The following is a 13119-nucleotide window of genomic DNA, read 5'->3' as shown; positions in this document are numbered from 1 at the left end:
TCGAACAACCAAATACCCGCAATGAACAAAAGAGGGCTTCTCACCATGGAAAGCCTCATATGGAGTTTTATTTGGAAGAGTAGTCGTAGGAGACTTGTTTTGAATATAGACAGCAATAGAAACGGCCTCAACCTAGAAATGACGAGGTAAAAAGGAGTGCTTAAGCATAGCACGGGACATCTCCATGATAGTTCGATTCTTTCTCTCTACAACTCAGAATATGCTGTGGTAAGCTATCTCCGAATGCCTTGATCCTTGCAATACTGTTGAAACTCCTAGAATGTAAACTCGTCCCCTTTGTCAATCTTGAGAACGTTGATCGAAGAACTGGTCTCTTTTTCCACCTCAGTCCTCCAATCATGAAAGTGCCAAAAGACCTCATCCTTGGTCTTCAAAAAGGAAACCCAAGTATATCTGGAGAAGTCGTCCACCATCACAAGCATGTACAATGCCTTACTCAAAGACGCGGTACTCATCGGACCACACAAGTCTGCATGATCAAGAGCAAGTGATATCAAAGATTTGTGTGTCGCCTCCTTTGGAAAGGCGGCTCGGTGTTGCTTCCCTTGTAAGCAAGAGGAACATATGGAAGCTGGAGCCTTGATGGTCGGTAAACCCTTGACCAACCCATCCTTTGAAGCTCATCGAAGAAGTTGATAGATCAAATGGCCAAACCAAGCATGCCAAAGTGCTGAAGAAGAACCATGAGAGATCAAAGCGGTCAATTTGTATAAGCCACTATCTTGGACTCCCTAAGCCAAGATGTTACTAGTCTCCGTAACATGAATAGTGATCTCGTGACAAGAGAAGATCACCTCCGCAGCCTGAGCTGTAAGGGCAATCATTGACAAAAGGTTAAATGCTAAATCCGGAATGTAAAGAACATCAGAGAAGTACCTCTTGTTGTCGGAGGAGCGGAAGATGGGAATGGTGCCACGTCCATGAACTGGTACGGAAGACGAATTACCCAAGGTGATAGTGCCGGTCCTAGCGGTAAAGTCCTCGAACCGATCCCGATGAGGTGTCATCTGAGCATTAGCACCGCTATCCACAATCCAAGACTTGGCCGGAGAAGCCACAAGTGCCAGTGTACAACGAGAAGTACCAGCTAATAGGAGAGTACCATCATCCTTCTTGGTCTGGGAAACCGCTATAGAGGTAGAGTCCTTTCCTTCTTCATCCTACTTCTTGTAACATTGGGGCTGTTTATGACCCTTCTTGCCATAGTAGTGACACTCCACGTCCTTGGAGTTCTTGTCAGAACCCCCTTTCCCTTTCTTCTGTCAATTCTTCCCTTCATCTCGAGCAGCCAAAGCTCCATCAGAACCACCAAAGGGGCTGTTGTCTTGAAAAAATAGGTTGACCAGCAGCAACAAATCTGAGAAAAAAAACGCAGGGCTGAAGATAAGGCAAAAAAAAAAACGCACAAGCCTAGAGCTCTGATACCATGATAGAGTGTGCACACAGTGGATTCAAAGGGAGCACTAGAATGTGTTGAACTGAGAGCTGAAGAGAGAGAAAGAGAGATATGAAGCCAATTTATTCAAAGCCCAAGAAGGCCTCACATGGATGCAGTGAGGAGAATCTTGAGATATGTCAAAGGCACAATAAATCATGGACTTCACTATTGCTGTGAAGATGAGTTTAAACCTCATACATATTGTGATGCAGATTTGGCAAGAGATCCATCAACAAGGAGAAGCACCACAAGCATGTGTTGCTCAATTGGAAATGGTTTTGTTTCTTAGACATCAAAGAACAACCTATAGTAGCCTTAAGCACTACCTAAGCAAAGTGTAGAGCTTCAACACAAGTAACTTGTGAAGTTGCATGGATAGAACAATTGTTTGCAGATTTGGAGATAGAGTTGAAGGAACCCGTGCCTATATACAGTGACATTATGATACAGTTAGCTAAGAATCTAGTGTTTCATGCACGTTCCAAACACAATGAGGTACGCTATCACTTTGTGAGATAAAAGGTTCTACAAGGACAAGTAGATCTACAGTTTGTGAAGACCGAAGGCCAAGTAGCAAATATCTTTACCAAAGCATCGACAAGAGAGAAGTTTGAAAAATCTCGAAGACTACTTGGAGTTGAAGACATAAACTTGAGCTTGAGGGGGAGTGTTGAAATATACAAGCCCAAGCTAGATGCGTAGAGGATGTGAGCATGAGTCCAACGCATCGAGAACGAAGACAAACAGATGCCTAGAACAACGGATATGCAGTTTTTTGTGTTATGTGTAGAAACACACTCTTATAATATATTTTTTATGTTTATTAGGGAAATAAAAGCAAAAGCAATAGAAAGCATTAAGATTAAGTTGTATATAAAGGCATGGCCCCTCAGTTTAATATGAGGCGAGATTCTTTTGTGCTTCCATTGTTTTTAACAGACTCTACCAGCATCACTGAGTACCTTTTGAATCTAGTGCCAAATCAAATCCAAAACTCAACCACTTGCACTCCGTGTTGGTACTTTGGCCACACACCGAGGAGGAGAGGTAGGATTGAGAGAAGTACGCAAAGAACACAGGATTGGGTCCCAATCTACCCTCTTAAGGGCCCCCACCGCTGTGGCCGGTGTATTTTCTTGATTATATTGCAAAATGAATTTTCAACAGAGCTTACTCGCTGTCCAACTGTATGGACTGAGATGGACCTGATTTGGGATGGTTTTGGCCGCCCTGTAAAGTTGCATTTACTGTGCATACAGCCACCCTCGTGTGTTGCTGCTTGCCGCCCTGTATGGTGCATTTTCCTTGCCTAGGAGCTGCCTTTTGGTTGTGCATACAAGACCTGCAAAACGCTGCCCTGCTGGCTGCCCTTGAGCTGTGTGCTAACACCACAGGTGTCTGGCTGAAGATGATGATGTACTTGCCCTTCTTCTTGGGTGTGTTTTCCTCTCTCACTATGGCTGAGATTAGATGCTCCATTGTTAGGCTATGACAAGATGAGAATACTCAGCCCAAAAGCAACTATATATAGGGACTTCTGGCTGAGCTAGGGTTGGCTCAAGACTCCATGAAAAGGTGTATCCAGTTGGCACACATCCACAACACACTTTATGCCAACTTCAGAGATGGGCGCCTAAAAAAGTTCCACCGTATTCTCCCATATCTGGACACTACCCAATGCCCTCTTTAGGTCCTGGACTCAAGGGTGCGCATGGGCTGTCCATCTTGAAACGTGAGTGAGAGAGAGAGAGAATGAAACGAAAGTACAAAGTACAATATAAAAGACCTTAAGCCTAAAAGGCCGACACACTAAAGTGTGTTCACACACGGAAAAACCCCTATCCAGTTAGGGTAAAAAGTGCCCATGGATAGATCCTGTTCACACCAGAGACTTCCCCGAGAGAGCATATAACAAACCCCCTTGAAGTGAATGATGTGAACGTGAATAGGGTGTAGCAGACCACCTTGGTAGAGGCTGTAGGTTTAAAGCTTTGTGAAAAGGTTCAAACTTCTCTCTAGAAAGAGGCTTTGTAAATCTACCACATTGGCTTGTGTAGGCACATAAGTCAAGTCAATCTCTCCATTATGGAGCCTTGACATAATGGTAATGACATAATGATATGCTTTGTGTGAGCATGAAATACGGGATTCCGAGCAACTGCCAAAGCCCTCTGAGACTGTTACTATATATGGTGGTAGAAGACGACTGTCTAATACCAAGATCAGCTAATAGACGTCGTAGCCAAACATATTTCATAGTAGTTGTAAAGATTGTCGTGTATTTAGCTTCACAACTAGAAGTGGCCACTGTAGGCTTCTTCTTGCTAAGCCATGAAATGCATGAACCACCAAGAAGAAAACAATTTCCACCAGTAGACACTCGCATGTCATAGCATCTTGCCCAATCACTGTCTGTAAAAGCAATCAAGCATAATATAGAAGAGCTGCCATAAAACAGTGCAAAGTCAATGGTGTCTTTAAGATAGTGAAAGACATGCTTACATGCTTGGAAATGTTGAGTGCCAGGGCTATGCCTGAATCTACTCAACTGTGAAATAGCAAACTGAACATCCATACGATAATTAAGGCATCCCACATCTTGCTGATAAGTGGCGGCATCAAATGGCTCACCAGCATCCTCAAGTGAAAGTTTTAAACCTTCTTCAATAGGAGTAGAAAAAGGTTTACAATCTGTCATTTGGAAATGCTCAAGGAGCTGCTCAATGTGTCTCCGCTGAGATAGCAGAATACCTCCCTTAACAGATATAAACTGAACGATGCAAATGCTCCATGTTTGTGACAATGAAAGCATGTTGCAATTTAGCTTTGAAAGCTGAAAGTTTGTCCTCATTAGGACTAGTAACTAGCATGTCATCCACATAAAGAATAAGGATCAGTAGATTGTCCCCATCTCTGCGAATATAGAGAGTACTCTCAGTTGGACTATTACGGAACCCATTAGTAGTCAAGTACGCATGAATTTTCTGGTACCAAGCACGAGGAGCCTATTTAAGGCCATAACGTGCTTTATGTAACCTGCGTACTTTCTGTTTTACCCCTTTCTGAACAAAGCTAAGAGGCTGAGATACATACACTTCTTCGTGCAAATCGCCATTAAGAAAAGAAGTCTTAACATCCAATTGATGTACATGCCAACCCTTGTGTGCAACCGAAGCAACAATAGTACGAATGGTAGTCATACACGAAGTAGAAGCAAAAGCCTCCTCATAGTCAATGCTCTCACGCTGATCATAACCTTTGATGACTAAATGAGCCTTATGACGATCAATAGCACCATCAGGCTTACGTTTAAGCTTATACACCCACTTAGTGTCAATAGCACGCTTGCCAGCAGGCAAGTCACATAACTCCCAAGTACTGTTCTTTTCGATGGAGTCCAACTCCGAGTGCATGGCTGCAACCCAATACTCATCCTCCAAAGCATCAACATGAGAAATAGGTTCCTCATTACATGCGGTGGCAACAAGAGTAGTGTCGACAGAATGTGAAGATGCAGCATGGGTACGACCAGGCATAAGAGTAGACTGTTTGCTATCATGCAAAGTGTCAATCAGCCAATGAGGTACATTCGAGGTCTCATGAATAGCTGCATGTTCATTGTCCAGTGCATCACCCAAGGTCTCCATGTGGCACATTAGGACCAATTTGACTAGTGTTAGGTGGCCGAATTTCAGGAATTTCAGCATTATGTGATGGCTGTAAACGAGCCAAAGCGGGCTCTACATCATCAGCATGTTACCCAAATAAAGGCAATAATGTATCAAAGACATCTTCTGGTCCAATTGATGGCTGTTTTGACATGAAAGCAATGGTTGAGATGCAAACTCATCAAATATAACATCGCGAGACACAATGATTTTGCGTGTAGCAGACACATAAAGTCGATACCTATTGCTTTCACTGCTGTAGCCTGTGAAGATACATTTAATGGCCTTTGCAACAAGTTTATGTCTTTGTTGTGTTGGTACATGCACATAAGCCAGACAACCAAAGACTCTCATATGAGTAATCACTTGGATTCTGCCATTTCAAGCCTCATAAGCTATCATAGATTTCAAGGCTTTAATGGGACAACGGTTTAGCACATCGTTGGCACACATGACTGCCTCAAGCCAAAATTTACTAGGCAAATCCTTGCTTTTAAGCATACATCTGGCCATCTCCATAAGAGTATGATTGTGTCTCTCAGCAACACCGTTTTGCTGAGGAGTATAAGGTGTAGTACATTGATGAGATATGCCATGAGACTGCATAAAAGTTGTGAACTCATTGGATAAATATTCCTCCCCTCGATCTGTACGCAAAGCAATAATCTTATGGCCACATCATTGCTTTAAAGCCATTTTACCTAGTGTCCATGACCTTTGGGAAAATCTTCTTAAAGATGCTGACGTGCCTACAGACACGAGTTGGGTCTTAAAAGACTTTGTAGGAGTAGTTCCCGTCTTGAAATTCTTAAACTCCTCTCGGAGCCTGGCTGAAAAGTCGTCTCCTTTATGCCTTCAAACCTTTGACTTTACGACCTTATACACCAAACTAGACTTAGAAGATTTACATGTAAGGATTAGATCCCTTATGACGAAAGTTTTTGCCTATAGATTAGAAAAGGATAGATGCAAGGCTTTATTAGTAGAAAAGTCAGCTTTGCATTTTGATTTTTCTTGGTTAAAAAGTAAAAATCAAGATGTAGATAAGAGAAAGAAAAGATTCACCAAAATTGTAGACAAAGATGACATTTGTACTTGGTTAGATTTTCTCCTAGATAACCTTTATATATCCTTAGGCGACTTTTTATTTAAGCAAGCAATTGGTATCCCGATGGGTACTAATTGTGCCGTCTTTCTTGCTAATTTTTATCTTTTTACTTATGAGTTTGATTTTATGGAACGCCTTATTTTTGCTAATACTTATCTTGTCTTTCTTCACAAACTTTGTAATGTGAGACGTTTTGTAGATGACCTCTTCGTTCTCGACATTCCTTCCTTTCAAGAGTTTTTTTATATCAGTCTAAATTCCTTAGGTGGAGGGATCTATCCCAAGGAATTTTGCGAACTTAACGGCACCTCGAATAGCGATAGTTGTGCTTTTTTAGACCTTAAGATCACTCAATCATCTTCAGGCTTCATAGTAGATATTTATGACAAACTCTTACAACCTGAATATGCTAACTTAAAGATCATTCGGATGCCACACTTTTCTTCCAATATTTATGATACAGCTAAGTATGGTGTTATCTGCTCTCAACTTTTTAGATAAGGAGTAAGTTTTATAGAAGTGGGGAGTTGAAAAGCCCACTTAATTCATAATTCAATGCTCTCTTTTGTAAAAGTTGCTTGTTCGAGTAGGGTTTGTTGTTTTAACTTAGAGTAGGCCTCGTTTAGTCTTTTCTTTCTTGCTCTAGCTTAATATAGACTTAGTTTGGTTCTTTCCTATGTTTTGTAATTGTTTGTTGTTATACCTTAGAGCAGACTTTGAGTGCTAGTCTCTATCATGGCTGAGTATGCCCATCACCTGTGGTGGAGAGTGATAGAAACTCAGTTCGCTGGTTTTATAACGCATGTTCTTTTGGACTAACCTTATACAAACCTGCACCTACGCTTGGGCACTGATGACGTGAGTAGGGATGTCATAGCTTATTGTCCACGCTATGCATGATAGAGTTGATGCACCTACACTTCATGTTCGGACAGACATTGGAGTTAATGGTTGCACTTTTGAGTCAAAGTCTTTTTTAAAGTTTAGCTTAATGTTTGGTTCTAGCTCTTAGTGCTTTTGGTCTAGAGTTTACAGTTCTCTGTTTTGCTATTTTGTTTTTTGTTTTTTGTTTTGTTTTGTTTTGTTTTGTTTTTTTTGTTTGTTTGTTTTTGTTTTTTGTTTTTTGTTTTTTTGGTTAATGTCTTAATTAAAAGTCTTCATTTTATATTATCTTTTGATTTCCTCTCCTTAGTTGCTAGGTTTGTTAGTTTATTTATTTTTTATCTTTGAAATGCTTTGTTTTTGTCTTTGTCCTTCTTCACTATTATTTCTTTCTCAAATCTCTCAATTCGTAAGTTTAGATTTTTTTGACCTTATGAAGGTATATAAATAATCTTATGGCCACAAGCATTTTCAGCCAAGGGTAAAAAAGCATGGAAGGATACAAGCACATTTGATTTGGCTTTCAAGCCATATACCCAAGTGAACTGAGTGTAGTCATCAATGAAAGTGACAAAATATAGATGTCCTCCAAGAGATGGAGCCCGCATTGGGCCACAAACATCACTATGTACAAGCTGCAATGATCGAGTAGCTCACACATTGCCGGCAATCTTTGGGAAAGGAATGTCGATGTATCTTCCCAAGTAAACAACCCTCGAATACATGCTTAACAGGGAGTTGCAAGGGAGGCAACTCATGAACCATGTTATGCTTTTGCAACCGCATAAGAGATGGGAAATTAAGGTGACCAAAGTGAGCATGCCACAACTCAATGTCATGTAGAACTGTAGAGGTGGATACTGTTAGCATTCATCTCCTATCTGTACCATATTATACTGTAGGGAGTGAGGGCCTGTGATGTGGGTGTGCCCGCCCGTGGGAGGAGTCCCCGTTTTTGTCCATGTTTCCCAGTTTCGTAGGTGTGTTGTGGGGGGGCTATTTTTGCTTTCTCTGGTCGGCCTGTAGGAGTCAATTGACCATGAGAGGCTCGACCAGATGCTGGCCGACCCAGTCGTGGGCCCATGTAGGGGTTGTTGGCCATGTTTCTACAGGCCGATTGCATGCCCTAGCCCACCTTGCCCTCCCACATTGTTGTACCGGTTATACTGTGTATATAGCAGAGTTATAGAACACTTCTTCTCTCTTGCACCTCTGTGTTTTGTGCTCTCAGTTTTCTGTCTCATTTCCAGTGCACATTCCGACATGGTATCAGAGCCCAAGGTGGCTTGAAGCTTTGGAGACAGTGAGAGCATGTGGGGCTACTGTGCTTCGTGCTGATTGGAGAGTGTTCGGGCTGTACGAGACGTGGAGAAGTGGTTAGAAGGCGGGCGTCATTGATGGACAACCACCCTGCTAGAAAATGCAGCCTCTTTTTCAAATTTTTTCCAACCCACCCTCCCTTCACAAGACCATGTGAACTCTCGAGATGGCAGATTTTCTCGAGACGGCGGAGAAACCTGTAAAGATTCCCACCCTCCCGACGTTCCTGGTGGACCAACAGTTGGAAGGGAACAACTATGGCATTTGGATGGTGATAATGGAGTCTGTTTTGGAATCTTATGATCTGGTTGACTTCGCCACGATTGGAGTTTCAAGGCCAGATCTGAAGGAGGAGGACACTTCACTATCAGTCAAAGAGTGGGAGGCCCAGCCTCCAGGTGTCATGACTCAACACAAAATGAAAGAAACAGCTCAAACAGAGAACGTGAGTTAGAGAGAGTGTGCTGGAAAGTTGTACTTGATGATAATGCAATGAAAGTACAAAGTACAATATAAAATACCTAAGCCTAAAAGGCCAACACACTGGAGTGTGTTCCACGGGAAAAAACCCCTGTATAGTCAGGGTAAAAAGTGCCTGTGGATAGATCCTATGCACACCAGAGACTTCCCGAGAGTGTAGGTAACAGTCCACAGCCACCGTGGCCCCTAAATGACCATTGATAGTGGCTAAATGACAATGTGGCTTTCACACATGGCACTACACACTTACTTGGGACTTGGGACAAGGACGTGACCCTATACTTGGCTGTCTTAGACATCCAACCGTAGGTCTAATAAGTGTCCAGTAGGCCCGGACAATCATGCAAAGAAGGTTACAAAAGACTTGTGCCAGAGACACCACTAGACTAAACCCTAATGACCTAGATGGCATCTAAAGATCAGTCCCTTGGACTAGGGTTACAACATGTTCAAGGCCCATCAGAAAAGGGATCCTCTGTCCTAGATGAAGGAAAATTTTCAAGCAGGACCGTAGGAACAGATGGTGCACATGACAGTTACTTGGGGGGAACTGGCATAGCAGGCAGAGGCTAGACCCACGCTCTTCTATGAGGATGATGGAGGTGGCCTAGCCTTCATGCTCTTGCACTGCTGCATCTCAGCAGCGACAGTGGCCACAACCCTTGTCCGACACAGGACCCCGGAGATTGGCACATGCCAGCGCTGGGAGCTCATATGCAGCCTTGCCGCTTGGCACATCTGGCGAGCGCATTGCAGCAAGACTATTCGAAGCGAGACCACTCCCCCAGCGGAGACCATTCGAGCTATATGAACTGATCTTATTCACACCCTATGGGGACGCCTGGAGCACCTGGCAGGGGCGCACTGCGCGTGCAGAGACAGCCTGAAGCCTTCTTCCGCACCTATTGAGATGTGCTTTCTGTGGCCACCTGTTGTTTGTGCCATCGGGAGATTATATCCTTGACACATGCTAAGGCAATGGTTGCGAAGAGTTTTGACCAATCTACCAAGTGTAGCTTGGCTCGTTTCTCTTATGCCAGACAGGTGGCGTGTATTTTGATCCCTTAACCTTCAGAAGTTTCCAGTTGCTGGCTGGGTCTAACTCTGATCTCATAGTAAACCATACAGTTGGATGGGTTTAACTTGCCTTTGTTCTTCTTCGACAATATTGGTGTTTTCATCAATGAGATCTTGATTATTTCTTTTGTTAATGTTTCAGAACCTGGTCTGATCATTAATTTTATATTCAAAACCATCCTTAACTAACGTTTCGTTTTTCCAGCACCAAGGCAAGAAGAAACTGAAGCCATTTTGGTGAAAAAATGGTTGGCAGGTCCATAAAAGGAGATCATAACCTGTGCCTTTTTTCATGCATAATGCAGGTGTATGCATTCATACGAGCAGATAATTCTTCACATCCTCGACATAAGACGGAGTGTCACGTGTGTGAGCATCCGCTTGTTTTCCATGCAAAAGTGGAGGTATTTCCATGTGGTAGCTGCTTGTGGCTAGTTAATCTATGTGTATTTCATGGGTGTTGGAAGTGTTTGAGGTCGTGTTAAGCATGTATTGTCATGGGAAAATGGACCGGAAGCTTCTTACTTATTTCATTTTAGTGAAACCCATTGCTAAAGATTGACTCAGCTTGTTTTGTGCGCGCAGCGGTCAGCTTCACTACTTCGTAGACCATGGGCATATGGGCGGGTTTATCTGGTCAGACGCTCAAGAGATTTAGCTCCTCCATGAGAGAATGGTTGCAATCCAGTTTTTTCAAGTACTGGCACAGATTATAAAAAGGCAGTGTCCGTAATGGTGAGCTGTTTCATGAAACCCTTCTACAAGATTGTGCAGCAGGGGTTTGTTTTTCAGGTAAACTTTGGCCTGCCAGATTTTTTTGCCTGCCTCGTTAATTATTGTCCATAACCCTCTTTGTGAGTGAAAAGTAGAGCGAAAGCATGATTCTTTGGCTGCTTTAATCAGTCCACAGGAGAAAGCTTTTGTATAGCCAGAATTGCCATCCTTGTTGCATGCTAATTTTATATGTCCAATTCTGACCCAAAAGCATTGAATTGAAGTGATCTTCCATGCTTTTTGGATATATGAGAAACACCTGGATCAAGCTTTGGATTCCCAAGAACTGTACAACTTTATTGAAATTAGACTTCTCTGCTTAAGGTGAAGCTCTCCTTAGGTGAGTTCATGATTCTAAACTGTACACATCCGGTGCCTCCCAAATTAAGTGGTGGGATCGAGGTCTGACCCACAGTCCTTATTCTATCAATCAATGCAGAAAGTTTCACAATCAATTAATTACTCAATTTGAAAGTCGACATGATTTTATTTGGAGAAGCTTCTTTAAAGCTTGTTGATAGCTTGATTGTAACAAAAAAGAGTGTTAATGGATTAACACGCTACCTCACAAGCACAAGAGAGAAGAAGAAAAGAGTGCATGCAAGGGTCGAATCCGGTGATTAGCACTTGGCCAACCCTACTAGGGTTAACTGCTTAATGTGAGGCGGCTAGGGGCTCACTCTACACTCTCTTTGTGTCACCCAAAGAGAGATCCAAGCAAGCTAGCTAGGAGCAAGAGGTAAGGAGCTATGGAGAGCTCAACCTCTACCTCATGTCAATTGTATGCAAACAAGACAAGGTGGAGAGCAATGAGAAGGGAGCGGTGGGATGGGAAGAGTTGCCACGTGCAATCCAGCTGAGCGGACCGGATGCCGTTGTTTCTTCTTTATACCCTCCATCCACCTCTCCTATTTTCCCACTAGCCAAGAGGCCACACCATAAACCCGTACCTACAGAACAACTCCAAGTCCTAGGCCCACACAAGAAGAGCTTGTTGCTGTTGCAGCTACAGAAGCTGCCAAGAAGGCCATAGAAGAGGAAGAGGAGCGCCAGAGGCAGGAGTTTCTTAACACGAGTTTATACGAGACCCCACCCCTTGATAGGTTCACGGATATACCTCCTCATGATCAGGCCGGGCCTTCATCCCCCCAGTGACACCTAGAATACAGTCAACACTCTCCGTTGGGCTCACGCAAGCAGTTTCAGTTTCAGTCAGAATTATGTAGAGAGCATCCATGCGGCCCGCGGAGATGTGCCTAACTTTGCCCACGGCTTTGCCAACATGGCACGGGAACTCATCCAACAAATGATAGACTGCATCTCCTGACAACAAGAAGTAGCCCAACTTTCACACAGAGAAATGTTATTAGCCAAAGCCCAGGAGAGAGCGGTGTCTGAGGAGTAATACCAGACCAAAGTACAGTTCATGGAGCTACAGAAAAAGTTCGACCAACAAACAGAACAACTGGGCACAGCTATCAATAGAATTACTAAGCTCCGGCAACAAGTCAACCAAGCCCATGTAGCGGTAGCAACAGTCCACAAAGAGGTCATAGTCATTGAAGGACTACATCTTGAGGCCATGAGCCGGGCCCAGATAGCAGAGGCTGCTCTAGCCTGCACCACCGCCGATTTTGCAAAGCATTGCGATTTAATAGAGACCATCCATCGCCTACATGAGCAGCTTGGAGATGCTGAGGCCCAGGCCGCCCAGCCGCCATCCACTCCATCAGCTCCTTTGTCCAGCTCGGCCGACCACAAGGTGGATGCGCTCATGGAGACCGCCACAAAGCTCCCCATTTTGGCGTTCCCCCCTCAAACCGCTTATTAGCTCCTTGATCCAGAGTTCCGATCCATCCGCCTTAACCTTCTCCAACACAATATATATATAGAAGAGTCCCTCTCCTGTCCACAGTATACATATTCTCTATCCAAGCTCCCCATAGATAGCCTAACTCTCATCCCCCATTTTTTCTTCCAGGGGCTGCTTACCTTCCAACACCCTCACGACCTCTTTGAACTCCCCTTCCACCCCCTTCATGCCACCCTCACAACCTGGAGTTTACTACTTCGTTATGGCTTCCCTGCCACAACCTAATCTGATCTCATTGATTTATCTTTACCAAATGGCATCTCCCCCTCATCTCGAGCCAGGCCTTGCAGTACCTCTGCACCCCTCGTTGGCACGTCGTCCACGACGCTTACCTCTCCCTCTTCAATGATGCTCTCCCACCCTACTCGGCATTTGGCTTACTCATTCTCTACCACCACTGCTTCATCCAGATCAAAGTCATGGAGGCCAGTGGCATATACTAGTTCGACGATACCCACATCGCCTTTCCATGGGAGTA

At 43.7% G+C, this 13119-nt stretch overlaps 1 protein-coding gene across 2 annotated transcripts in view; it reads left to right on the top strand.

Moving 5' to 3' along the window:
- The window catches only part of LOC147633231 (PGR5-like A protein), a 60837-nt gene extending 49616 nt beyond the window's left edge, over window positions 1-11221 (top strand). For both annotated transcript variants that reach the window (XM_086806247.1, XM_086806248.1), the window contains 2 exons: window positions 10300-10398; window positions 10580-11221. In XM_086806247.1, coding sequence (XP_086662373.1) covers window positions 10300-10398; window positions 10580-10663 — 183 coding nt within the window. In that variant the 3' untranslated portion in view covers window positions 10664-11221. The remainder of the gene's footprint in view (window positions 1-10299; window positions 10399-10579) is intronic.
- The last annotated feature ends 1898 nt before the right edge of the window (window positions 11222-13119 follow it).

Source organism: Cibotium barometz, chromosome 12 (genome assembly GCF_041138505.1).
Source record: "Cibotium barometz isolate CiBa-2024 chromosome 12, ASM4113850v1, whole genome shotgun sequence".
Classification (NCBI taxonomy): Eukaryota; Viridiplantae; Streptophyta; class Polypodiopsida; order Cyatheales; family Cibotiaceae; genus Cibotium; species Cibotium barometz.
The sequence above is the reverse complement of the archived record's forward strand: the minus strand, read 5'-3'. Positions and strand labels throughout refer to the sequence as shown.